We start from the raw sequence: 26,665 nt of genomic DNA on the forward strand, positions 1-26,665 counted from the left end.
TTTTGTAAAAATGTTGTAATAAAATTGCGTGAACAATATAAAATTTAATATTTAACAGGTCTGCGTTAATAAAGTGAATAAATTGTTACATATAAAAATATATATACATATATATTTTACAAAAGTGACTTATTACAATTAATTCATATTACAAAATATTTCTAATTAGATAAAATGTAAAAAATATTATTTACACGAGTCTAGTTAATATCTTACATTGTGATAATCACAAATTAGCCTTAGCTATAGTGGTAGGCGATACCTTAATAGCTATGTGATTATGTGTCATAATTTCTTTCTCCAACCATCTTCCAATTAGAATCCAGAAATAAAATATATAGATGAATAAACTACTGAAACAGATAAAATGTTTAAGAAATATTATGATTTATAAAATACAATATTACCTACACCGTAGAAGGAGCAGCAGTTGTATTTGAAATAATTAATCATCTAACGAATCATCTTTACTATGTTCGTGCAATAAAACATATTCTCTGGTGCTGTATCCAAAACGAATCACATCCCGTTCTAATAATTCGTGGTATCTTCTCGGTTCTAATTTTACATTATTTACAAATGTACCATTTGCAGACTCTAGGTCTATAAGATAAGGGCAAATTCTTTTTCCTTCGCCTCCACCTTCTTTTTGAAAAGGTACTAAACGATATTGTAGAACCGCATGCTGCTTAGAGCATGAAGGATGATCCAAGGGAATATCCGCAATTTTGCGATCTCTGCCCAATAAATAAGCTGATTCTCTATGAATATACAAGACAGGCAATGCTTTGTCTTCTTTGAACGGATATAACCTCCATCTTTGTTTAGGTTTTCTCGCATCAGCAGGTTCGGAATATTTAATAACCACACCATTTACAGTGTTTGTATCTTCTGTCAGTTTTCCAGACAATTCGAAATTTGGTCTTTCTTTTTCCTGTATTCGTTTACGTTTCGCACTAACAGTGGGTTTACCCCATTCTGGCGAACGTTCTCTCTTTACTCCTACTTCTTTGTAATTATTTCTACTCATAGTAAAGATCTTGCAAATTGCCGACTAAATAGCAAACAGAACGGTTGATATCGCGTACCTTGAATGACTTAACACTCAAGGTGGAAAAGGCTTAATAGTATAACCTAACCTCAATCGAGTGTTAGTGTTATTTGGCACTTCACTTGCACTTGTTCAAACTGAAACACTTTACTCGCACGATATGATGGTTCGTTAATCACACTCTTAATATGTTGCTGATTTGTTTAACAGTATAACCTAACCTCAATCGAGTGTTAGTGTTATTTGGCACTTCACTTGCACTTGTTCAAACTGAAACACTTTACTAGCACGATATGATGGTTCGTTAATCACACTCTTAATATGTTGCTGATTTGTTTAACAGTATAACCTAACCTCAATCGAGTGTTAGTGTTATTTAGCACTGCACTTGCACTTGTTCAAACTGAAACACTTTACTAGCACGATATGATGGTTCGTTAATAACACTCTGAATATGTTGCCGATTTGTTTAACAGTATAACCTAACCTCAATCGAGTGTTAGTGTTATTTAGCACTGCACTTGCACTTGTTCAAACTGAAACACTTTACTAGCACGATATGATGGTTCGTTAATAACACTCTGAATATGTTGCCGATTTGTTTAACAGTATAACCTAATCTCAATCGAGTGTTAGTGTTATTTAGCACTGCACTTGCACTTGTTTAAACTGAAACACTTTACTAGCACGATATGATGGTTCGTTAATAACACTCTGAATATGTTGCCGATTTGTTTAACAGTATAACCTAACCTCAATCGAGTGTTAGTGTTATTTAGCACTGCACTTGCACTTGTTCAAACTGAAACACAACACCTTCACAGTACGACGGTCAAACAATGACTGCCCAAGCACGTTGCTGCCTGTCCCGACCAACTGATGAGTCACGGCCATCTTGCTCTCCCCACCACTCGACCATCGTACCTTCCCTGGAGTTCCGTCCCCGACCTTTGAAACAAAGACAATTTGACAATCAGACCTGTTGCTTAGCATCTAAGAATCAAGAATAGCTATAGAGAATTATGTGGTGATTAATCTGCGATAGTTTTATATTTGCCATTGCAACTAATGTATTTATTTAATGACACGGAAGTACGAGCAAATTTTCACCATTCATTGTACAAATTTCATATTAACGATAATATAAAGTATAGTATGGAAACTGATATTGTATTTTCGTCCAGTCGCGGGGAGACGGTCGCGTTATAGCGCGTCAACGGGAGTCGTAAATTCCCGCTACGATTGCACGAATCGACACCACGAATTGGACGATCCCCTTATTTCTTGTGGGAGAATAAGGGGTGATTGGGTTGGAATATAACTGGACTTCACAGTTATATTATATATATATTTATTTATACTGGATTACACTATTAGATGTGAACAGACCGTGTTTGGAAAGCGTGTTGATGAACCCGAAGGTTGCTAGACGTTGTAGTTATATTGGCGAGAACTTGACTGACATGTTAGAACTTGAAGTTGACTGTCCAAGGACTAGTAGAACAGTGGACTTGACTGTTCAAGGGATCTTAGAGCAGAGGACTTGACTGTCTGAAGGCTAGTAGAACAGTGATTGACCCGTCTCGTACTATTTAGGAAGAAAGCTCGTTGTGGATGTATTCTTGTTGAACTAAGAACGCGGATTCGTAGTTCACACTTTTCGGTAGAAAAGTGAGGGTAACGATCCGCGATGCCCATTGGTTATTCCCAATGTTAATGAATTAAATACGAGGGGACAGTCCTCGGCAAATATGACTCACGTTTGTTTCTGTCCTTGGGAAAAACCCGCTACCTCGCTGGGCAAACCTCCGCTTTCTCCGTAATGAGTACGAGCGTGCAATAAACCTAAGGACCCATTTAAGGGATCACTCATAAACCGAATATGTGCAAAGGATGCAATTTTATTGTTAACAGATGTGGGCTATGGTGGTTGCTTGGGTTTATTGCGGGTCAGTGTGACGATGTGCAAGCCCCGGCGGCCTGACCATGAGGGACGTCGCAGGTACCGACTCACGCGACGTAACAGATATTCATATTACGTTTAAGGATTTGTTAAGTTTTACATATACATGTAGTGGTTCTTTTTAAAACAGTACAATTAAGAATAAATTTTTGCCCATATTAAGCTTTATGTGACTGAACTGAGAATTTTTGAAACTTGTATTTTCAAATTTCGTTATTAATGCTTTAAGAATCAATAAAATTTGAAGAGGTTTGCAAATACTTTAACAATATAAATTTCCTACTTTTTAAATTTCACTTATTCTTTCCATAAAAGTATTAAAACCATATTGTAAGTATCCATCCGAGAGAAATAGTAAACAAAACACAGGATAGTAGTAATAAAAGTAAAGTGTGAATATTTACTTACCGAAACTGACTTTGTATAGTTTAACACGATAAAAGAATGAACGGTTCATAAAAAATAGATTATTATACAACTGATAAATTAAAGTAAGTATATTAATAAATAGTACCCAATATTTGGCTATCAAATACAAAAAGAAATAGTCTTATAATTAAAAAATATTTCATAGTCTTGCTATTTAAAAACATACCTTTATATACTGATTATAATATGTATAATGTTAGTTCCTTCCCCCACAAACTTTATAACTTTTAATTGAAAATAAACCAAATTCTGTAAATATCTTCAACATCGTCATAGAGAATATATTACTAAGAAAATAATTATACTGTATGAATTTTGTAAAAATGTTGTAATAAAATTGCGTACACAATATAAAATTTAATATTTAACAGGTCTGGGTAAATAAAGTGAGTAAATAGTTATATATAAAAATATATATATATTTTACAAAAGTGACTTATTACAATTAATTCATATTACAAAATATTTCTAATTAGATAAAATGTAAAAAATATTACTTATACGAGTCTAGTTAATATCTTACACTGTACTATTTACATTGTGGTAATCACAAATTAGCCTTAGCTATAGTGGTAGGCGATACTTTAATAGCTATGTGATCATGTGTCATAACTTCTTTCTCGAACCTCCTTCCAATTAAAATCCTGAAATAAAATATATAGATGAATAAGCTACTGAAATAGATAAAATGTTTAAGAAATATTATGATTTATAAAATACAATATTACTTACACGGTAGAAGAAGCAGCAGTTGTATTTGAAATAATTAATCATCTATCGAATCATCTTTACTATGTTCGTGCAATAAAACATATTCTCTGGTGCTGTATCCAAAACGAATCACATCCCGTTCTAATAATTCGTGGTATCTTCTCGGTTCTAATTTTACATTATTTACAAATGTGCCATTTGCAGACTCTAGGTCTATAAGGTAAGGGCAAATTCTTTTTCCTTCGCCTCCACCTTCTTTTTGAAAAGGTACTAAACGATATTGTAGAACCGCATGCTGCTTAGAGCATGAAGGATGATCCAAGGGAATATCCGCAATTTTGCGATCTCTGCCCATTAAATAAGCTGATTCTCTATGAATATACAAAACAGGCAATGCTTTGTCTTCTTTGAAAGGATATAACCTCCATCTTCGTTTAGGTTTTCTCGCATCAGCAGGTTCGGAATATTTAATAACCACACCATTTACAGTGTTTGTATCTTCTGTCAGTTTTCCAGACAATTCGAAATTTGGTTTTTCTTTTTCCTGTATTCGTTTACGTTTCGCACTAACAATAGGTTTACCCCATTCTGGCGAACGTTCTCTCTTTACTCCTACTTCTTTGTAATTGTTTCTACTCATAGTAAAGATCTTGCAAATTACCGACTAAATAGCAAACAGAACGGTTGATATCGCGTACCTTGAATGACTTAACATTCAAGGTGGAAGAGGTTTAATAGTTTAACCTAACCTCAATCGAGTGTTAGTGTTATTTGGCACTTCACTTGCACTTGTTGAGACTAAAACATAACACGCTCACAGTGCGACGGTCAGACAATGACTGCCTTAGCATGTTGCTGCCTGTCCCCACTAGCCCATGAGTCACGGCCATCATGCTCTCCCCACCACTCGTCCATCGTACCTTTCCTGTGGTTCTGTCCCCCACCTTTGGACAACCGGGATTACACAAAGAATGGATACGGTGTATCCGAACCATAAATAGATGTTGAACAATACTAATTATAGCACAATAACTTTCTCAAAATTTCAAGATTTTTCAGAATTTCAATTATTTGCCGAGTTAGGGCGATTTTGATGACGCGGCAACTAAACGGTCCGACTAGAATAAATCGAATAATAGACGGTAGACGTTGCCCAATTACCTTTGTCTTTGAAAATCCTCCTTTAATACTAAACCCATCGGCGCGGTCAAATTGAGCGTTCCCGGATCTTCTACACAAATTGTACTATATTTAAACTTTATTATATCGCTTCGTAATTACTGACCTTACCCAATACATGCATACAACATATTTGTCGGTATTTAATTTTAATTTGCTGCTTTATTTTCTGAGAAAAATTTGTACTTTGCCCTGCCTACCGTCCGACAAAATATGTTAGTCAAACAAACCAGTAATAACAGATAATAACAGCTGTTATATCCGCAATCTTTTTAATGAAGGTTTTATACCCATTTTAAAAACAGTGAACGTTATGGGAATCACGATTGGTCCAGAAGCCCATGCGTTCGCTGTCAAACGGGACGAAACTCGGATCGAACGCTCTGAAATCCGAGTTTCTGATGCTTCAAAGGAAGCCAGCAGGCAGTAAATGTATACAAAATTTAATTATTGTAGCTGCAACTATTAGCTGCTGCAGTAAGCACATTTTGTTTACATTTACTACCTCGTCACGTTGGACAAACTATATGTGTGTATGTATATTGTATGATTTTTTAGATGTTTGTTTCTATATGCAAATGCTGTTATAGAATCGTATATAACATATAAAATTGATTGTCTAATAAGTTTGGGAGAATAAAGGGTTTGATATAAATGAATAAATTATAATATGTGTGTATTTCAAGATTGATTTATTACAATCAATTTATATTCCTAATTACATGAAATGTCAAACTTGTACACTAACAATTTTTTCTGTTAAGAGCTAAAAATTTTATTAGAATAAATATTGCACTGTTGTAAATGCTCCAAAAGTAAATTTTTTAATCTTCCTTATAACTCAATTTAAAGATAATTATAAACTAATTTTACAACTTGTCCTAGTAGGTAACGTTACATTCTATCAATGTATGTTAAAAGTTGCTTCTTAAATATTTTACAAGTAGGACCTGAAACAGAATATACAAGTAAATAGATTTCAGCAAAAAAATAAAATATTTAAGAAATATTACATAGCATGAAATGCAGTATTACCTATGCAGTAGTAGTAAGAGTAGGTATACTTGTAGTAGTTGAGGGAACATCATCATCAAATGAATCATCTTTACTATGTTCATGTAACAAAACATATTCTCTAGAGCTGAATCCAAAACGGATTACATCCCTTTTTAATAGTTCATGGTATCTTCTCGGTTCTAATTTTACATTATTTACAAATGTACCATTTGCAGACTCTAGGTCTATAAGATAAGGGCGAATTCTTCTTCCTTCACCTCCACCTTCCTTTTGAAAAGATACTAAACGATATTGTAAAACCGCATGCTGTTTAGAGCACGAAGGATGATCTAAGGGAATATCAGCAACTTTGCGATCTCTGCCCATTAAATAGGCTGACTGTCTGTGAATATACAAAGTAGGCAATGCTTTTTCTCCTTTGAAAGGATATAACCTCCATCTGCGTTTAGGTTTCCTTGCGTCTGATGGTTCAGCATATTTAATGACTACACCATTTACAGTGTTTGTATCTTCTGTCAGTTTTCCAGATAATTCAAAATTTGGCTTATCTTTTTCTTCCAGCTTTGGCTTAGTTTCCGCTTTAACAGTAGGTTTGCCCCATTCTGGCGATGGTTCGTTTCTTACTTTTACTTCTTCCAAATTATTCCTTGTTTCTTTGTTGACATTGTCATGTTTCTTATTATATTCAATAGGGCCTCTCTGTCTCCTTGTTTTTTCTTCATAGTCTCTGTATCGTGGACGAGATTCCTCTTTTCTTGGAGGAGATCTCTCATATCTTCTTCTATCATATTGTCTATCCTCTTCTCTCCTCAGGTGATCATGTCGGCTATCCCTATATAACCTATCCCGTTCGCCTTGCGATCTATCATAATGCACATCATTATTTTCTCTTCTTACGTTTCTGCTAAATTTGTGAACGTCCCTACCTTCTCTCTTGTCTCTGTAACTTTTATTCTTGCTGCTCGATTCCTTTTTGCTGGATCGTCTGTCTTGGTTAGGGTGTCTGTGTTTACGTCTTTTCCGTGACTTTTCGTGATGGCTATCGTCACTACTTTCAGAACTACTGCTAGACATTTTTATACTTTTGTCGATATAATTTCTTCAACGAAGTCAGTCTTCTAACATCTTGATACGAAACGATGCGAGGACAAGATAACCTATGCTAGTAACAAAACGGCCTGTTATAAACACTGTGAGTTTTAATACACACATTAATATATTAATATACACATGTAGAAAATTATATTTTATGCTTACGTTTTTCAGTTGATATCTAAATGTGTTCTAAATTCTACTTTTTTTTTTATTAAAAACACCAACCATTCCTTTAATTGCACTATACACACTGCCACCATGCGTACGAAACTTCAAATAATGAAATATACATACATATATATATGTTTGTGTGCATATACGCTTGTACATGATTATACGCTAGTTGCACATAGTTTTATAAAGATGAAAATGTAGTATGTCATAATGCACTTACATAAATATTTTTATCGTAGAGCATTCTATAATCATATTATCAAAAATTTACGTAATATGTTATTGTAGATGTACTTAGATTGTTGGGTTTAAATGACTATAACGGTGCTAATATCTTTTTTCTTTCACTCCTAATGATAGTAGTTGCAATATTATTTTATGTCTATTGCAAAAATATGATAAATTGTAATTATTAAAGCATTTGTTGGCATCATTATAAAAGATGCAATTAATTATATCTTCGCGTAAATTAGATTTGCAGTGGTGGATGTCTTAACTTTGTTAACAACGATGAAATGAAATTGTACACATGGGCGATCTAATTGAAGTTGTAACTAACTTTTAAACGTATTAATTAATTTGAACTGAATCGAGTTAACAACAACTTCGTAATTATCGCTGAGGATTACGACGAAATTTAAATTAGCACGGCGCATGTTCGAACTTACGACATCCGATTAGGAGAGTTTCTTTATAAGGAAACGGATGATTTACATGTAAAAAAAATATTGCTTTTATTTTGTATAAAAAAAGTATAAAATCAGTATATACATAATAGTACATAATTAAAATATCTACAAGGATACTTGTATTTTTATGTCCTTTACCTTTTTTAAACCTTGTTCCGGTTTCGTTGTAATTTTAAGATACGTGAGATGACAGAGAAGGGTTTGTGTGTTATTTTCGGACTTGGCACGCTAAACCTTCTTTCTTTTCCCATTTATTGCGTAAATTTCTACTATGGTGTGCCATAGTATTCATTCCCATGGAGTACTTAAAACGATGAAAGAGTTGAATCGGTGAAAGAGTCGGTATTGTCGGAGTTACTTTCAGCAGCATCTACAAACGCTGTGGATAGATCTCCGGCCAGTTTGCTCACAGTTTGCGAGGTCACATCATACATGAAGATTTCTTTCTCGCCTTGATCCGCGCCTTCTGGCCTGCAATACCATCGATGATTATTTGAAAGCCGAAGGAAAGTGAAGCCTGGCGATTTTGATCGTTATTGCTGGGAGAGATGTTCGCGGAAGCGGATCGAGTAGAACGTTCATGGAAGATGACGATGGATGACGGAGAATATGGCTCGTTAAAGAATAATTGCATGTGTCGTTTAAAGCTAATGGTCGAGTTAACAAAAGCAAACGAGTATAGGTAAGCGTGATTAGTTATGGCATCGAACTCGTGTCTATCACTTACATGGTTACCAATAGAACCACCGACTGTTTCTGCGGCTCCGTTCGGCTTTCCTGCTCCAACCACTTCTTGTAGTTCTCCGCCGTTGGTTTTTTCACCAGTTGTTTCAGAGTATCGCCGGCGAGAAACTTGACCGCTTGCACATCGCTGACCCTCCTGCCTTGCCTCGATTCAATCTCTTTTTCCTCATGAAAGTTAGAGTCGACGGGTGCCAATACAACTACGCTAGAGATCTTCCGACCATTAAGTTGCGGCACGTCCGGAATAGGGAAGGAAGCACCACTCACTTTGAGCGGTAGATAACGATTATATTGCGATTCGTCTTTCTCTCCTACGGTTACGGGATCCAACCTGGTAGCATCATCGCGTATGTGTTGATCCGCTAGCGCCTGGCCTTGCTCCGTATTTGGATCGAAGCGTACTACTTTCATCTCCACTCCACCTGGCCGCAAGGTAGCCTGCTCGAACTTAGTCGAGCTATCGGTAGCCGCCTTCTTCGCCGAAACTGGCGAGGAAGTGGAGGAAGAAGAGGAGGTCGAGGAGGAAGCGCTCTCTGCCGTTTGGGGCTTCTTGACGATCGACGGGACCGGTTCGCTGGCAGCTACCGCGGAACCGCCTCCGGCACCGTAGAAATTCGCCAGAGCCTCTGGCGGTAGTTTCTCTATCGGTATGTCGCCGACCTTGTCGTAATCCAGTATTTGTATGTCGGCATTACCCAAAATACCGGAACTCAGCAGCTGTTCCCTGATATCATCCGGTACCTCGTCCGGAAGATTCGCGATATTTTCCCTAATTTTAGCCTCTTTCTTTGGAGAGAAAGTTGTTGTCGTCGTTGGAGCTTCGGTGGTAGTCGTCGTTGTAGTCGTCGTGGTAGTAGTAGTTGTACTTGGAACGAACGGTCTGATGGTTGAGATCGAATTGAATTCTTCAGAGGGACTGACTGGAGTCGCGTAAATCTTTTGCGAAGGACTCGCGCTGTTTCCGGCAAACGATGGACGTCCCCAGATCGAAGATCGTTGTGGGGACGCTGGGAATCTTTGCTGCTGTTGCGGTTGTTGAAGACTTTGAGAGAAAAATCCTTGTTGTTGACTTTGAATAATCTGCTGTTTCGTATTCAGATGCTGCTGTTGATCGCTTATAAATTCGCTCGGTGGATTTCTTAAGATGTCTGGCGACGAACTCGGCGATTGAGCGGAAACGTATTGATTCTGTGGCGTGTCTGGGAATCCAGTTGGCTGGATTACGGGATTAGGTGGGAATGGGCCAGGATGAAGTGGATTTTCTCGAATTGCATAGTGTTGCTCGAGCTTCGGAACAGCTTTGAAAATTTCTCCTCCTGGCTTTTGAATTTGAGGCAAAATTGGTACTTGCGGTATATTGTGCACCGGTTGCGCTTGATTATATTTCAATTGCGAACGATACTGTTGCTCCTGTAACAATTTCTGTTCTTGTTCCTGTTTCCTTCTGCGTTGTTCCTGCAGCCTTTGTTGCTCCTGTAATCTTTGCTGTTCCTGCAATCTCTGTTGGTCTTGTAATCTCTGTTGCTCCTGTATTCTCTGCTGTTCCTGTATCCTCTGTTGTTCCTGTATCCTCTGCTGCTCCTGTATCCTCTGCTGCTCCTGTATTCTCTGTTGCTCCTGCAATCTCTGATGATCCTGTTGTCTCTGTTGTTCGTGCTGTCTCTGCTGATCCAGTATCCTCTGTTGCTCCAAGAATCGTTGATGCTCCTGAAGTCTTTGTTGCTCGTGTTGCCTCTGATGTTCGCGTTGTTTTAGCAATTCCTGTTGACGACGTTGCTCGTGATACCTCTGTTTCTCTAATTCTTGTTGCTTATACGAGGACAAAGGTGGCTGCTGCGGCTGTTGTTCCACGTTGAAAGGACTGCCCTGGTTCGGTGGCAAAGGTTGATTTTGTACCTGCACGTTTTGATGGGAAACCGACAACGTAGGCGGGAACCCTGGTTGCTGTGGGTGGTTAATATTGACGCGATGAGATGTACCGAAAGTATTGAACGGCGCTCGTTGTTGTACATCTGGTAGACCTTGAATAGTTATAGGCAATCGTTGAGGTCTTTGCAACGGACTCCTCGCTTGCGGCGGAGACGAGAAGGACGGCTGTTGCTGCAAGAAATTAGGAGGCGGTTGCTGTTGGAGAGGTTGATGGAGTGCCTGCTGTTGTGGAAAAGAGTTGGCGATTCTCTGCTGTGGAAATGGCGGTGGAATTCTCTGATGGACCGGTTGAATCGGTTGATACGGACCATGTTGTCGTTTAGGAGATCCTGGAGGAGTAGAAGTTGGCTTGGCCTGTTGTTGAGTCGGCGGCGCTTCCAAATCGCTACGCTTATGATGATTGTTCGGAGGTACTTGGTCGGTGCCGAAGGTGACGCGAATACCGCTAGAACCAGAATGGTACACTTCACTGTCGGGTCGAATGATAGCTCTCAAAGTCGTAGAAGGTTCTGACGGTGCCGGTGTCGCCGTGTGAACAGGTTCTTCCGGGTAAGGCGCTGGATTATCTGGTTTGATCTCCTCGTGTTCCTCGACAGGTGTTAGCGCAGGCACGGGTGGATCGTAGACGACTCGAGACTTATCTCCGTAACCCTTCTTTTTCTCGTATTTCACATAAAACACTTGTATAGGCTCTTTCGTAGGTCTTGGTGGTGGAGGAGGTGGTGGGGGTACCGGTGTCGGCAACGTTTCGTTGGATTCCTTGATGATAATTTCGATGATCGGTTCCGGTTCCGTCGGATAATAATTCAACGGACCTTCTTCGTAAAGATCGTCGCTCTTGGAGCTTGCCAAAGGATTGTAGAGCGGATCTCTCTGAGAATATTGAACGATTGGTTCCATTTGGACGGCATAGGGTGGCGGTCTGGCTCCTCTTCTTGGATAGAATGCAACCTGTTGCCTCTTATCACGGCTTTTCGAGGACTCATCTTTGGCAAAGGTCGCAACGACGAACAGCGCTATTATCGTGACAATCTGGAAATGCGAATCTCTATCGGAATATGGAAACAAGAGGAACCAAATGGCATGTATCTGCGTAACACAGGCAGAACGCATTTGTGGAAACATTGGTCGCGCGTGGGTAACCGAGTGACCCGATTAATAAACAAGAAGAAACATCCTGTAAGGCCTTAAAAGGCCAATCGATTGGTATTCTAGCGTCGCCGAATGGACAGTTACTGCTACCCTGATAAGCGATTCTCAGCCGCGATCGTGTTCCCGATATGGCGAGACCGAGTTACAGCACGTATCGGATATAGGATGTTTCTCGAGTTTAAATTGCGCGAATAGAACAGAAATTCTTGTCGCTTGCTTTACATGGCCATAGAGAGAAAGAAGGAGAGAAAATTTAGGTTTTAGATTCAATGGCGTGCGCGTTTCACCTGGAGAATTCGGTGACTCTCCTAAAGCGCGGCGACTTCTTAATATTCCTCGAACAAAAAGAAAACTCGTACTCGACGTACGCGGACGAAATGAATTCATTTACATGGTTTTCATGCTAAGCGCCGAGCAAATTGGACGGTATAGTGCGAGCTCGTTAGAACACGTACCTCGTTAGAACTTTTTCGTAGAATTTGAAATTCATAGATTAAGCGAAAGAAAAAAGAAAAATACGTTACGAGCTATTAATTGAGCATACATAAACGCGTCGCTAATCCGATATATAATACTTTCCCTTGCTAAGTAGCCAAAGGCGATACGCTGACTGATTACAAATGATAGAACCGCGTCGAACGTTTCCCGTAACTAAGATACGAGACATGGTTATTACGATGAAAGTACAAGCGGGCGCGTTCTCTGAAATCAGCTATTTAGCCTATTAATACAACACTCTCGGCGGAGAGTTTCACCGGTTCCCGGGAATATTCTCGAGGAGGCACGATATTTTATATAATTACCAGTTTAAGGAAGCGCATGATGTGTCCAAATCAGTTACACGTTCGGCTTCTTTTTTTCTGGATGGTCGTGTCACACTTCACCGGTTTCACGTGTTTGACTTTAATGAAGAGCGGCTAACTCGCGATAGGCAACATGATATCCGTAGGACCGGGCATGTACTGAAAGATATTGGATGGAGCTTCGTACGGGAACTGAGGACAGATTGGGCCCAGAGGCCTGTTTCTCCCTACCTGATGCCACCACCACAGAACGCTTCAAGAAGCTCCTCTCTAATATCGAATACGGTGGGGCACCTTTCTCTGACTCTGGTGGCTACATACACTTTGCGTGGCTAGTGTAAAGCAACGTTTCAACCTTTCGCGTGTAGGACATACAGACGTGGTTCAAGACGAAAAAAAGAAAAGAAAAGAAAAAAAAAAAGGAAGGTTCCAGCAAGAGGAGACAACGACGGAGAAGGGAGAAACGGGCGAAGCCGTTGTCGACTTTCTTTAAATCCGTCTGCCGATCGAAAGGAAAGGAAGATGATTATATTAAACGAGCGTTACTTTTCCGTCGACCTCCAAGGCCTATCGAAACCGAAACCTTCCTTTCTTCTAGGAGAAGGCCGTGTCCGTTGCTGGCATGGTGCACACCGAATTATTTGGTGAAAGACTACCGCCTCCGGAGCATGGCAACTTACACGCACATTCACGTTTACATACACTTATCATTACTTTCGCTAAAAGTTTAAAGCGGTTCCGAGCGAACGATTTCTTACGAACGAATCATTTCCTGCGTCTGTCTAATGACCTCTCTTTCACGGCGATAAGCAAATTCTAGCGATCACTTTTACCATGTACCAACAGCCTTTCTTTGACTCGATAGTTTCTTAATTCTACTGTATTGTAACGATGATGATTCGTTGTTACTTTGACATTATTTCGCTCTGTTCTTTAATGATATTGTAATTTTATATTCAGTCGCGAGTTTTCCAAACCTAGGTACTAAGAATTACGTAATTACATCGCTTAATGAATCGAAACTTTAAAACTCATGTAATTGCTATATACATTTTTCGTTACGTTTCATTCCTACCTGTTTTGTTTTTAGTCTTGCTACGATTACGTAGTTTTCCTTTCCGTAATAGAGATAGTCCGAGATTTTCCAACAAGTTTTATCCCACGTGAAAAGATCGCGTGCACTCTTTTTCCGTAAATTGCGCTCAGTTTGCTGTGAAAGGCAGAAATCTAGAATACCAGTTAAATGAGGATGACCTGGTAAAACCCTTAGTTGCAAAAGCTCTGATGATGCAAAATTCTCATACTTGCGTAACGCGCATTCCAGACTGATTTATCTGATCTGAGATAGATTCGTTTAGATTGATTCCCTATAACCTCGTCTTCACCTCTGAACTTTGAATGACTCAAGCATGTAACAGAATTTCGTTTTCTCCCGAGGCTCGAAAGTGTGCAAATCGATTTGGAAATTAAACAACAGTCTACTGTCAGAGTACATTGACATTTAACGATTTCAGTGGACCAGCATCCAGCAACAAAGATGAGTATTTAACGAATATCCACGCACCGTCGAGATTCGACGTCTCGCTCGTCCTACTTGAAAACTTTCACTTACGTTGGCGTAAGAGGTCCAAACAACGACCGAGAGATTCGAACACGATGAGCAAAGAATCGAATGGTCAGTGATTTCTAACTGTGTAAAGACATATCTTTTGTAAGTAAGACTATTTATTCATATAGACAAAAAACTTTTATATTACTGAATTTTTATCAAGGGAATAACATAAAACGATACGATTGCTGGTTTCGTAAAATTCACGCATGAGAGGAAAACTGTGCAGAATCGTTCAAAGTTAATTGTCTGAAAACGATTGAGGATGGATAAATAAGGCAAGCGTAAGGAGACGGGTTTATTATGGCGTTTAGCAATAATTGCAACAGTAGTTTGTGAAACAACATTTAGAAGTGAATTGCACGAGTCGTAGCTGCTGGGTTCTCATGAAAGTCCAGAGATATAGAGTGGCAGATGATATGGTTCTCGATCTACGGCCGTACAATCTGTGGGTATATATGTAGTTCTCGGAGAGCACTGCGCTCATGAGCAATAACGTAACTGTTGAAGAGTGAAAGTGCCGTAAAGTGGGACATGGCAAGAATAGCGTCCGATCTTTTAATTAATAAATAAAGCAAACAAACGGTTCTCATTTCCTTTGCCTTTTGTATTGAAGCGGCGGAAGACGGTTCGCCGTTTCATAAGACCTTGGCTGATATATTAAAATTTTACGCGTCTCCGTGAGAAAATTGCTTTCGATCTAGTTGATCGTTTCCTGGTATCGTTTGCTCGATATATCATGGCTAGGGGCAAAAAATCTAAATCGATTACTTCGCTCTTTTTGCGACAGCCAGTTCGATATTTTTCTTATTATCGTTGACTTTCCTTTCAGCGAAGTTTCTTATATTAGCTGTATCATTCGCACCTATGTATGCATATTCTCATAACTGTGTTATATAATTAAACAGCATATACGGTATAAACAAAAAGTATTTGTGACCGGTGTTATATTCACTGCGCTTTCTATTTCCATCGTAAAGAGTACATTCTAAGATCTTGTATAGCGTGAGATATTATAAATAATTTAAAATTGAAAGACTTATCTAATGATAGATATGAAAATAACATATAGCACATTGATTTTACGTGTACATATACACATATAGATTATTAATAATTACTAATTGATAAAAGTTTTACTTATCGAGAGTTAACTACTTAGAGATAAATTTTAGTATTGATAAATGAATTCTAGAAATGATAATTTTATGACAGAATTAAAACCACGTGGAACGATCAGTCAAATTTACGCGGCTATTTCATTGCAACGATGGCCGCACCTACTGACTTTCGGTGCACATGTAAAGTGTGTACCAGAATTCGTGTCACGATTGACCAAATATTTTGCGTTTTAGATGTATACGGATGGCTATTGAACTCTTATGTCGTGGTATGTAACATTAGAAATTTATCTCGTACCAGCATCTTCTATAGTGTCGTATTTGTTCAGGTTAATTCGATATAGCTACAGACGTGTATTTCCAAAAGCGTGTCGTTATTTTCCTCGAGTCGTAGAGCTTTAATGACTCTAATTGCTACTTTTTCCTTTTAATACAGGATTTTTTCCAAGACGAGTTATGGGACAAATTACCGGGAAGTTGGAGGTTTGCATTACAAGATACTCCTCCTCGAGAATTCGGTAAATGGTTATCGGGAGACATCTCGTGGTGAGTACCGATACTATACCGTTCGAACCTGATTACCTGTTGTTTTACATATTATTCTACAATCTTTTTATTTGTATTACAGCACACGTGTATGGCCCTTAACATTGCTTGCACTTCGTCAAGTGGCTAATATTTTGCAAGTAAATAGAGATCACAAAGATCCAAAAAGTACTTTAACTTGTGAATTCAATAAAGTAATAACAAATAACAATAACAAAATTTGTAAAACTAGCAGAAATGATACATTTGACAAGTTGTATTCCCAGGATCAAAAATTTAGTAACCTGTTTTCAAAACATATAAAGAAGAAAAAGAGATACGAGATACACGAAATAGCTGAAGTATGTGCAGGCTGTGCCTACGAAGCTAGCTGTAAATGTATCATTGATATTGGATCTGGAATGGGTCATTTAGCTCGTATTCTAGCTTTCCAATATGGATTAAACGTTACTTGCATCGAACAAGATTGTATACTATTGCAACAAGCTAGGTATACAAATTGCTATGGTACAATATCATTATAGTCGATGCTAATAATAGTTTTGTTGCAGGAAATGGGATCAAGAATTATTGACGTCCATAAGAAAACACATACCTAATTTCCATCAAAAGTGTCCTCAACATTTTACAGCTAAATTAGAATCTTCGAGTTTAGTAGAATCAGAGTTAGTTAATCGATTAAAAGAATTGTTTCAGAATGAATTTGATTTAAGCGAAACAGAAACTGAATTTGGTCTTATGGGACTTCATCCTTGTGGTGATCTAGCTCCTATATTATTGAAGTTTTACTCGTCTAGAAGCGAAGCCAAATTTATTTGTATCGTAGGATGTTGCTATATGAAACTAACGATACAGTTCGTATATTTTCTTATAAGACCTTTTTCTTTAATATTATGTATTATAATAATTGATTTTCTAGATCAGAGACAAGAGAATTAAAGGGTTATCCGCTTAGCCAGTATCTGTTAGCACATAAAAATCATTTGTTAACTTATACCGCATTAGAAGTAGCTTGCCACGCTATTGAAAAATATTGTGACAAATTAAAGAATGGAAATTATGAAGATTTAATAGTTAAGTAAATTGGTAAACATGTACATATTTGAATAAGTATTATTAACTGAATTATTTGTTTCAGGTACACACTTATAGAGCAGCTTTAGAAACTATTTTAGTAAAAAAAAATGAAAAATTACGTCATAGTCAATTCAGGAATGTTAAAGTATCGAAAGGAATGACATTTGAACAGTTAAGTTACTAACATTTCATAACTGAAAATTAAATAAGCAGCAACGAATATATACAAATATCTCTATTTCAGGTATTGTAGCGTAGCTACTGCAAATTTTGACGCTTATTTGCAGCCGCAAGAATCTGATATTAATAATTTAGAAATAAATAGTCTGTTAAATCGATGGGAACAAGTTATAATATTTGGATCGCTTCGAATGATGTTGGCGCCATTAGTGGAAACTATAGTGCTGTATGACAGATTTCTATTTCTGTCCGAAAAACGTTTGACACCAACGCTAAAACCGGTGTTCGATAGTAGATTGTCACCTCGAAATTTAGTATTAATGTCTAGGAAAAATAACTAGTCCGTTTAAAGTTTCGAATTATTTTCCGATAAATCCTACCTTGAATTTTTCCTTCTTCAATCGTTATAAGTGTTCACACTATTGCAATTCCCGCGTCCACGAATCAAAGTTGCTCCAGATTACGATGTGCCTTTGATTGGACAATATCACTGAATTATAATCGTCGATGAATAATGTACTATTTCAATTTTCTGTTCTTCGATGATAACGACTTTTGAGGAAATCACATTATAAAAACTGCAATATTCTTTGCAAATGTTCTTTTGACTTGTTATTTAATGGTAATTTTATCGTTCGAATATACGACACGAGCAACGACAGGCCGACCAATGGGAGAGTGGGGCAGCGGATAGACGCGCGTGCGCGCGATTCCACCTTAAAGATCATACCGTCAGTATTCGAATAGTGGCGTCGGTAGGTAGCGCTGCGGTGGCCGGCTACTTCGTTAGGGGCAGAGACGTTCCTCTCCAGCAACATCGCGATCCAGTTTCCCTTAAGCCGCTCTCGCGCGTTTGTCTGTTCTCGTCGCGTTCGCGTCGTGTCCTACCGATTATTTTCTCCTTCCTCCCCCCTCCCCCGCCCGCGCACGAGATCGTCGACACGGTAGAGAGCCGCGCGGTATACACACGGACGTGTCGTCGTAGCACTGAGTGCCCCGCTTTTAAAACTAAATTGTCCGGTGTCGAACCCTAGGATGGCGTTTAACGGAGACGGACCACACTCCAAGAGGCAGCGACTCGAGGAATCTGGTCACAGGGTGAGTACAAGTTTATATATTAGATTCGGTCGGAGGTATTTTATCGGCGAAATTTGTCAATCAGTTTCTGTGCCTTAGACAGATTTTATTCGTTATTTGAACGTTTGGTATACTGGTACGGTGAACGCGTGCGTTTCAGCGTGTCGCGTGAGATTTACAACCCGTGAGGCGGTCGCGACACAGCGGTGGGGGGAAAGTCGCCATTTATCCGGTCGCTTTTACCCATATCACCGCCACCGCGTCGAAACAATGGGCGATGCGCGCGCTCTCGAAGAAGATTGTCTCGTGTCGTGGTCGTGTCGTGTATAATACGAAACGCACGTTTGCCTGATACGTGGCTCGTGTTTCGGCAGCAACCTGTTATCTCGTACGTGTGCTTTCTGTAATAATCGTTTCCGGGAATTCGGTTGACGACGCCGTCGCCACCGTCGTGGAAAGGCTTGCCCTGTTCTATCGTCGTTATTGGCGACGGCTGGTGCGCGAGGATGCACGTTCAAAACAAACCCCCGTCGGTGAACCGGGGTCGATAATTTCCATCGCGTTATCACCGCGAGACGAGGCGTTGTCGCGATGCTTGCCGTCTACGATTATCTCGAAGGGCAGTTTCGTCTTTATACCGTGACCTATGAGATATTCGGACAAACAGACCAGATAATAGCAGCACTGTGCTTGAACGTGTTGTGGTCTTAGGAGTCTTTGGCCGACGGCTCCTATGTATTTATCATACCGTTTCTTTGGAACGACGGTTTCGTCCTGAAATCGATCCCTGGTCATTCCGTTAACGTTATATTAACCGAATGTATCCGGCGAGGGTATCGAAGGTACGAGAAAATACATTGATACACATACGGATCGGCGATTATTAAAAAATATTTATTTGTTTCTTTTTTTATTATTATAAAATATGATTGATTGTCTTCTTCGTATTACTTATAGGATTATATATTATAAATACGTAAAGCCAGCTGAAATCATTTTTCTTTGTATTCGAAACACGTATTACGTATACGTATTTACACGTGCTTCATTAAGTAGTCTAGATAGAAAATTCCAATTATTTTTTTATTCCAATAAAGACGTATTTTTATTGTCTTAGCTTGAGAAATGTTTTTAGAGTGGCTATATTCGTTTATCTTTACCTACACGATATATCGAAAAGTAACAATAATAAATCGCCATAGCATGAATCATATTTGCAATTCAGTTGGATAAATAATGGATTGGAATATGGCTGTAAAACTGACTACGAACAGCGTTGAAAAAAAAGTACACGTGCATTCACGAATAAAAATACCATATCACGCGTTGTCGTTACTCATTTCATATTCGTTCAATTATCCTTAACTAGTCATTAAATATGTCCCATCCATTATCTTGTAACAATACTCAAATATTGCTTTTTTTTAATCTTTTTGGAGTGATAATATTTACGCTCATTATCATTGTCGAGGATAATTTGTAAAAACCGAGTGAAGTAACAAAAATTGAACATAACGAACAGAATGGGTCATTGTCACGTCAACTACTTCGTGACCTTCATTCCACGGTTGCTAACACTGCTGCTGAGAACACATGCCACAGATGATGTAACGGTAGGCGTAATGTATTACATATGCATGTATGTCAATCATATTTTCACACGGAGTACGTCGGCATACATTGATCGGGATATTGAACTTTCACATCTCTATTTTTTATAAACTATCGTCTCATCATTTAATTCGTTATTTTACTGGATCAACTGATATTTCACTTTGTATTACGACTGGTATTACATTATTTAAATTACCTGCAATTTCTTCGTTTTTTTACGCGATATAATATTTATTACATTCTCTCCGATCAATATGTTATATTTCAAAGAATTACGTTTGATACGCCTGTATATCTCGGTTATATTCACGTGAAAAATGTAGCCATTTTAAGCCACGTTTAATATAACCATTATCATTACTTGCATCAGAATTTCTTTCAATTCATTCTACTATCTACTATTGTGTACTATTATTAACTTCGCAGTTCCTAATAATTCCAATAGGAGTTTCGAAATAGGAGTAGTAACGATGCATAACTCGAGTCACTCGATTCTTTGTTCTTCTTCGAACATAACCTGTATATTCGTTTTAAAATGCTAGATGTACCAGATGACGATCGTCTTTAGAAAGAATTCCGTTCTATTTGTAAGAAATCGATCTACGAAAGGTCAACGGTACGTGGTGGCCACTTCACGATAACATACAATTCCTGCCTTAGTTAGTCCTATAGGTCAGCATTAAAATATGTATCGACGCGTTTCTCTTCTGTGTCGTATTTTCATGATCAGTGGTTGAGTAACGATCACGAATAAGACGCACGAAAGTTGCTCGAATTGTTTCGGGAACGTTTCCATTTACGTAGTCACGGCCCAAGTTTTTCAACTTTTAAATTCCTTATTCGGATTGTTCGCGTTTTAATTTTCCCTCCCTTTGCTCGACTACCTCTCCCTGACTGTACGATTGACGAGAAAAGAATGCCTGCACTTTCTCATTGTTAATGTTGATTAAGTTACCCACGAGCAGAAATAAATCCACGTAGTTGGAATATCAATGTAACCACCTTTGCTTGCGCCCTGCTATCCTTTGCGCCGTACTCCATAATGCATGCGGATCCACTCGATTTCTCGGTTTCTGTTCTATAGTCTCGTGGTCGGCCAGCTCGATTCAATTCCTCGTCTATTTTCGAGGCAATGGGGACAAAAAGTATATATCACTGTCTTTACCGCTCGATGATCGGATATGTTCAATATCAAAGCGTTTTAACGTTCCTTTATCATGAAATATTCAACGAGAATAAAAAACAAACTTATAAGTACATGCATCTCTACTGACACTGTGTCGCGTTTGCATGCGATTAAATCCGCGTTTCTCTCAATTACGTGAATTTATCTTGTTCGTAGCTTCTGATATTTCTTCTGAAATTCCCAAACACTCCTGTAAAGCGCAGATAATCGCAGCTATATGGAAATGGAAGTTTGGCGGCGAACAGTTTGAAGAACCGTTATCTTGATCTTTAGTCACGTTCTATCATTCGTTTGGTCGTTTCTCTCGTTACTAGTCTCGTAACCTTGTGAAATTCATCCGAACGTTCCTTTCTTGCGGAACGAGTATGGTCAGTAGTCGCGGCTAGAGACGGAAGTTCCATCAAATCGATAACGTTAATGTTGATCCGCGAAGAGTTATTTCGTGCCAAATAACTCGAACAAGTCGAGTCAATCAATGTGCGGCACACGTTTGACATTTCTACGAACGTAACTGTGTAATACGCGGTCATTTCGATGGAAAATAACAGTATCCGTATAAATTATGCTATTAGCTATTAAGGACCAATGTTGCATTCACGCAACTTGTCGCTCGTAACCTTTTTCAGTTAATTCACATTATCGAATTTTGGATTTTTACATTGTGATTGTAAAAAGGATTGCAAAGGATTCGCTTAGTATTTTTTTAAATCGTCGTCTCTTCTTTCACTTCCTATCTTTTGCAATAATAAGATTTGAAGATATTGAAATATCGATAGCATTACGATATATAAATCTTCTTGAAAGTATAGAATCTTTTCTTTACACTTTTGATTTCTGTAGTGGACTTTTGTCCAGTATCTGTTATTCTTTTACTTCTTTTTACGGTTTCTTTTACTTTGATAAGATAATTAAGTTACTTTATTCGTATCTTCCAATGACGTTGCGTCTATGCAACTTTTGCGAATTATTTCATCGTACCAGTAACAGTAAAACAGTCTATCGGTCCCATCGCTAATTATAATCCTTCGAAGACCACACGACATGCACTTCTACATTTGTTCTTAGCAAAAGGCAGTGGTCAGATCTTAGTGCACGCGTTTCGGCCAACGACGCGACGGAACGAAAATCCGCTCGTTTGAACTTTGCCAACGCAAAGTCAAGCCGTCTCTCAAACTTCGCGACACCGTCCATTCGGATCTCGGTGTGTCATACCGACCGAAATATCTTTGACTCTTGACTAGTATCCTTGCTCGGTAATGTGCACGTGCTCCCGTAACTGGAATGTCTTACGAAGTAACTCTGTCAGCTTGGCTATGATGTGTCCGTGATAAAAAAGAAGATCGATACTTGCTTCCTGTCAGACAGTATAGTGTACATACTTGAAAATTGTATCGTGAATGAAATTCATGGATGTCGTTCAAGGGACACACGACGCTATATGGTCAGCAAGTGGCTGCAGTGGGCGGATTCCTATGAAATTTTAACACCTGAAGGGTCACTTTCTTTTGAAATTTTGACGCTTTTCACGCGGATCAGCTCATAGAAACCTAGAAACCATTTTTCACAATCTTCTTTATTCCTCGTCGTTTTATCAACGATTAGGTGACACTAAATACACGGTATTTGTCATGTAAACGACAACCGTATATACGAATAGCGAAAGTATAAGTTTAAATTGATATTAAATTAGAAGCAATATTCTTAAGGTTAGAATTATCGAATTTCGGAGTGAACATTTCTTGCAATTATTAGAAACATATGGTGGTTTTAGCGAAATTAATGTTGCCTTTTATCGAAATGGAATTTTCATCCACTTTAACTCTTTCGAAACGAATTCTTCATTTAACAATGAATGGGATATTTAATTCCATTTACAATGCGATTCTATGTCTCGATGATCTCAGTGATGTTCAGAAAAATGATAACAATCTGATGATTTTCTTAAGTCATTTATTTTAGAATTATTAGTCTCATAATTATCTATATATATATATATATTATAGCGTAGTTTGGATTTCATACTACAAATCTAGCGTTAAATAAGCATTAAATAAGGAAATCTTATTTTCATATAACGATGCGTCTTTATTCGAACTTTAATACTTTAATCGAAGTTGCACGTAATAGAACACCTTTTGCTAATAAAGCACGTGTTCTGCAAGTGCATGGCGTGTAGTGGTGCTCGAAGAATCATCGGAATAGGACAATCTGTTTGTAGTACCTCGTGACATATTCTTCTATAGCCATCCATAGCATCGTTGCACGACATTTGATGAAATTACTCGTTTCGTTAGAAGCATATCCATAGTTTAGCCTGGAATCGTGGAATGTAATGTCTTCGTGTATCGACGTAAATTGCCTTCAATATTATATAATGGAATAATACCTGGCTCCGATGGATAAGAGTATCGAATGCACAATAAATTGTCATCGATCATAATATCATTGTTTCATCAATCATGATTATTACACAGGGCACGAAAATAAACCGTCATTCGATACGTCGTAATAACGGTGAAAAGACCATTGTCCCGGAGTCGCGTTGCAATTTTCGTCATTACATTACTTTCACGCGCGTACGATGATTGCGTTCCTACGGCCAATGAAATTTAATTTCGCGCTTTTCCGCGCCTCGCGTTCCACGATTAAAATTCTATTCGTAAAATCGTCATATTTTAATTCGATCGTGCCACCTCTTTGTCAACGATCAAAACTGTTTTACGAATTGTTTGGGTTAGGCTTGTTTGGCAAGCTGTTTTTCAATTGCGATTATATATAGCAACTCACGGAGCTATTTAAACACTCGAGGAAACCTTTTACGGATACATATATTGTTTCGCAGTGGAGAGGATTAATAATTAGATTTGAGCGATTGGAAATTTGTAGATCGTAACGTAGACAGTGTTATATAAAAACTGTGTGTCATATTGAACCGTATTATACTTGTGTTTAGTGATTGAGCGATAACGATACCATTGATATTCAATCAATTTGATATCAAAGTATTCGATAGAAAATTGATCTTCCTTCAATCAATACCAAATCGATACTATGCTTGATACGGATGGAAATCACAATTTGAACGTATGTATATGTCTTCCGAAACGGCTTCGATGGATGTTAACAAAATGCTAACACGTTGCTTTTTGCTACGTACGCTTTTTTGGTCGATTGCACATACACACGCACCGGCGTTTCTCCTTCTCTACAAAGATCATAAACAGGCGGTTTTTGTTTTGGTAAATATTGTAGTAGACAAGCGTTACAATAACGACCGTGACGCCAACGGTCACCGCAATGGTTATCGCAGTAGCAACAAAATACTATTCTATAATTGTCTACGTATTATGTATTATATAATTTAATCATATAGTTCACGGTATTGATTCCTACTCCTGCTTCGTCATTATCTTGGTATTATCGATAATAAATAATATTTTCGCGAAGGATTAAATTGCAAAATGGCAACCGATATTGTTGTACAAGCATCAAGCAGCTATTATATATGTACAAATATTTTCGTATAAGTATCAAATAGGTATCGACATTCTCGTGTAGGTATCAAACAGATATCGAATTCTCGTTCTAGGTGTAAAACGGATATCGAGATTTTCGTATCAAACAGGTATCGGCACATTCCCATACATAAGTATCAAAGACGTATTGATTCCTTTTGATGCCTTTGTTTTTGATATTTATCGATGCCAGATCGAAATGCGTAGTCCGGTATCGACGCTATCGATGCATATTAGCAGGTATATCGCTATATATTTGCGTTGCGTGTTGAAAGTTTGTATCATAGAAATTAGAGTTACTATTTTATATGGAGTTTAATTCGCGTTGTAATGGGAGTCTAAAAATCCGTTTAGAATTCGACGAAAACGCGCTTGTTAAGGATTTTTTAGACTTCGTTGTATCTCCAGCATGTTGTATCTCTGTATCTGGAAGGATAACAGAGTGCTGTATGAGGCTGGAAGGCGAAGTGCTGGTATGGACAATGGACACCTTCGTGGAATATTCCACAAGGTTCGAATTCTGACGCGAGAATCGTTAGGCTGGACGTCGCTCGTATGACTGTTTAGAAACTCCGTGGTTTATGACAATATCTTTACTATTGAGCTATGGAAAAAGCGAAGAAACTAAAAATACAAGGTATTGAAAATGAGTCACGTACCACCTGACTGCTGGCAGCCACCGAAGCACTAAAATTCTATTTTTCAAAAATAGCGATTGTTCTTGACCGTGGCATAAACCTGCCACGTCCTTGCTACACTTCTAACGTGTAACTAACAGTTTCCTTTTATATGTTTGCGTTATAACACTCAACGATATGTTTGCAGTAAACGTCTCGTAATTTCTATATTTATTTTCATATTTGTTGACGTTTTTCCCAGTATAACCAATTGTATCTCCTTATAATACGTATGACACTTGCCTTTTGTTATAGCGCTAATAAAATTTCAAAATGTTCCGTACAATGCACGGAATATATAAATACAAATTTTCTGCGGTAAGAGAAGGTCGGTGTGAAACGCAGCCGACGAAACGTTTACGTTTTCAGATTATTCCATCGCCTTCCGATGATTCATCGTGTTCGATATCCATCGTGTCACCAGAGGATTGGATTGAAAATCGTGAAAAGCGTAATTTCCAGAAGAAGGTGCACGTATCTTTCCCCCGGTCCCCCCGTTCATCCGTTTCTTCTGTACGCGAGTTCCCGAAATAACCGTACCGAAATAAAGGTTCGTTCTCGTTAGCATAAAATTTCTTTGTGGAGCAGAGCTGTCAAAAGATGTTATTGCGTAATGTCAGGATGACGCGTTTGACGGAATCAAATGAGATGTATTTCAATGGCGATCCTATATCTAGTAAATTTATAGCTTTTTTAATAATGTCATATCGATAAATCTTTTTTCTTTGTCCTGTTATGCTCAGAATCCTTTGTGTCGCATCGAATACGTTTTTTTGACGTACATATGTCATATTGAAAGAGCTATTGTGCTCTTCTCGAGTATTCCGAACATTTGCCCGAACGCATCGAGAAAATCATAGAGATAAGCCATGGATACGTTAGAAGCAGACACGGCCAGACATCATTCATTCGCGATTTCCGACAGCGAATACGTTGAGTAGGATGTTCGAGTTAAAGTAGTCGTAGTCGGGGAAATTTATTGGACCATCCGCGGTCCTGGGACGTGTGATTATTTGCTCGAGGCGGCAAATTTGTCGGTCTCTCCGTGACACAGAGGAAGAATATCAATCGCCCTAAGGAATTCACGGTTTCCCCGTGAAAACTTACTCTTCCGTCTGCGTTGCAGC

At 38.3% G+C, this 26,665-nt stretch overlaps 6 protein-coding genes across 8 annotated transcripts in view; 2 read left to right on the plus strand and 4 right to left on the minus strand.

Annotated features, from left to right (window-relative positions):
- Positions 1-75: 75 nt before the first annotated feature.
- Positions 76-1,623, minus strand: LOC139988140 (smad nuclear interacting protein 1-like). The gene is made up of 2 exons (XM_072005185.1): positions 408-1,623; positions 76-350 (listed from the first exon to the last, which is right to left on the minus strand). The coding sequence occupies exon 1, from the start codon at positions 1,028-1,030 to the stop codon at positions 446-448; it is 585 nt and encodes a 194-aa protein (XP_071861286.1). The 5' UTR covers positions 1,031-1,623; the 3' UTR covers positions 76-350; positions 408-445.
- Positions 1,624-3,927: 2,304 nt separating this feature from the next.
- Positions 3,928-4,989, minus strand: LOC139988139 (smad nuclear-interacting protein 1-like). The gene is made up of 2 exons (XM_072005183.1): positions 4,176-4,989; positions 3,928-4,087 (listed from the first exon to the last, which is right to left on the minus strand). The coding sequence occupies exon 1, from the start codon at positions 4,792-4,794 to the stop codon at positions 4,210-4,212; it is 585 nt and encodes a 194-aa protein (XP_071861284.1). The 5' UTR covers positions 4,795-4,989; the 3' UTR covers positions 3,928-4,087; positions 4,176-4,209.
- Positions 4,990-5,988: 999 nt separating this feature from the next.
- On the minus strand, positions 5,989-7,754 carry LOC139988136 (uncharacterized). 2 transcript variants are annotated; one of them, XM_072005179.1, is made up of 3 exons: positions 7,608-7,754; positions 6,369-7,512; positions 5,989-6,283 (listed from the first exon to the last, which is right to left on the minus strand). In XM_072005179.1, exon 2 carries the CDS (start codon positions 7,422-7,424, stop codon positions 6,369-6,371), a length of 1,056 nt encoding a protein of 351 aa, XP_071861280.1. In that variant the 5' UTR covers positions 7,425-7,512; positions 7,608-7,754; the 3' UTR covers positions 5,989-6,283. The 2 variants fall into 2 exon arrangements, with proteins under 2 accessions (XP_071861280.1, XP_071861281.1); XM_072005180.1 differs by having other exon boundaries at positions 6,369-7,507; positions 7,608-7,733.
- Positions 7,755-8,365: 611 nt separating this feature from the next.
- Positions 8,366-13,226, minus strand: LOC139988132 (uncharacterized). Its single transcript, XM_072005170.1, has 3 exons — positions 12,937-13,226; positions 9,036-12,013; positions 8,366-8,779 (listed from the first exon to the last, which is right to left on the minus strand). Exons 1-3 carry the CDS (start codon positions 12,952-12,954, stop codon positions 8,614-8,616), a joined length of 3,162 nt encoding a protein of 1,053 aa, XP_071861271.1. The 5' UTR covers positions 12,955-13,226; the 3' UTR covers positions 8,366-8,613.
- Positions 13,227-15,783: 2,557 nt separating this feature from the next.
- LOC139988134 (methyltransferase-like protein 25B) lies at positions 15,784-18,070 on the plus strand. Its single transcript, XM_072005176.1, has 7 exons — positions 15,784-15,935; positions 16,103-16,212; positions 16,295-16,702; positions 16,764-17,066; positions 17,132-17,285; positions 17,351-17,460; positions 17,534-18,070. The coding sequence occupies exons 1-7, from the start codon at positions 15,816-15,818 to the stop codon at positions 17,808-17,810; spliced, it is 1,482 nt and encodes a 493-aa protein (XP_071861277.1). The 5' UTR covers positions 15,784-15,815; the 3' UTR covers positions 17,811-18,070.
- A 157-nt stretch (positions 18,071-18,227) lies between these two features.
- The window catches only part of Sm (heterogeneous nuclear ribonucleoprotein L), a 154,029-nt gene continuing 145,591 nt past the window's right edge, over positions 18,228-26,665 (plus strand). The window contains exon 1 of one of the 2 annotated variants that reach the window (XM_072005177.1): positions 18,228-18,567. In XM_072005177.1, the coding sequence (XP_071861278.1) occupies positions 18,505-18,567 (63 nt within the window). In that variant the 5' untranslated portion in view covers positions 18,228-18,504. Of the gene's footprint in view, positions 18,568-18,823; positions 19,389-26,665 lie in introns of those variants that run through there. The other variant, XM_072005178.1, reaches the window with a different exon arrangement.

Source organism: Bombus fervidus, chromosome 6 (genome assembly GCF_041682495.2).
Source record: "Bombus fervidus isolate BK054 chromosome 6, iyBomFerv1, whole genome shotgun sequence".
NCBI lineage: Eukaryota > Metazoa > Arthropoda > Insecta > Hymenoptera > Apidae > Bombus > Bombus fervidus.

What these genes read in the sequence shown, in the direction of transcription:
- LOC139988136 (XM_072005179.1), bottom strand. Translation starts at nt 7,424, where the DNA reads ATGTCTAGCAGTAGTTCTGAAAGTAGTGACGATAGCCATCACGAAAAG.
- LOC139988134 (XM_072005176.1), top strand. Translation starts at nt 15,816, where the DNA reads ATGGCCGCACCTACTGACTTTCGGTGCACATGTAAAGTGTGTACCAGA. An exon ending in TATTGAACTCTTATGTCGTG is followed by an intron (nt 15,936 to 16,102) that starts GTATGTAACATT and finishes CTTTTAATACAG; the next exon opens with GATTTTTTCCAAGACGAGTT. An exon ending in TATATGAAACTAACGATACA is followed by an intron (nt 17,067 to 17,131) that starts GTTCGTATATTT and finishes TTGATTTTCTAG; the next exon opens with ATCAGAGACAAGAGAATTAA.
- LOC139988132 (XM_072005170.1), bottom strand. An exon ending in GTGGTTCTATTGGTAACCAT is followed by an intron (nt 8,780 to 9,035) that starts GTAAGTGATAGA and finishes ATGGTATTGCAG; the next exon opens with GCCAGAAGGCGCGGATCAAG.
- LOC139988139 (XM_072005183.1), bottom strand. Translation starts at nt 4,794, where the DNA reads ATGAGTAGAAACAATTACAAAGAAGTAGGAGTAAAGAGAGAACGTTCG.
- LOC139988140 (XM_072005185.1), bottom strand. Translation starts at nt 1,030, where the DNA reads ATGAGTAGAAATAATTACAAAGAAGTAGGAGTAAAGAGAGAACGTTCG.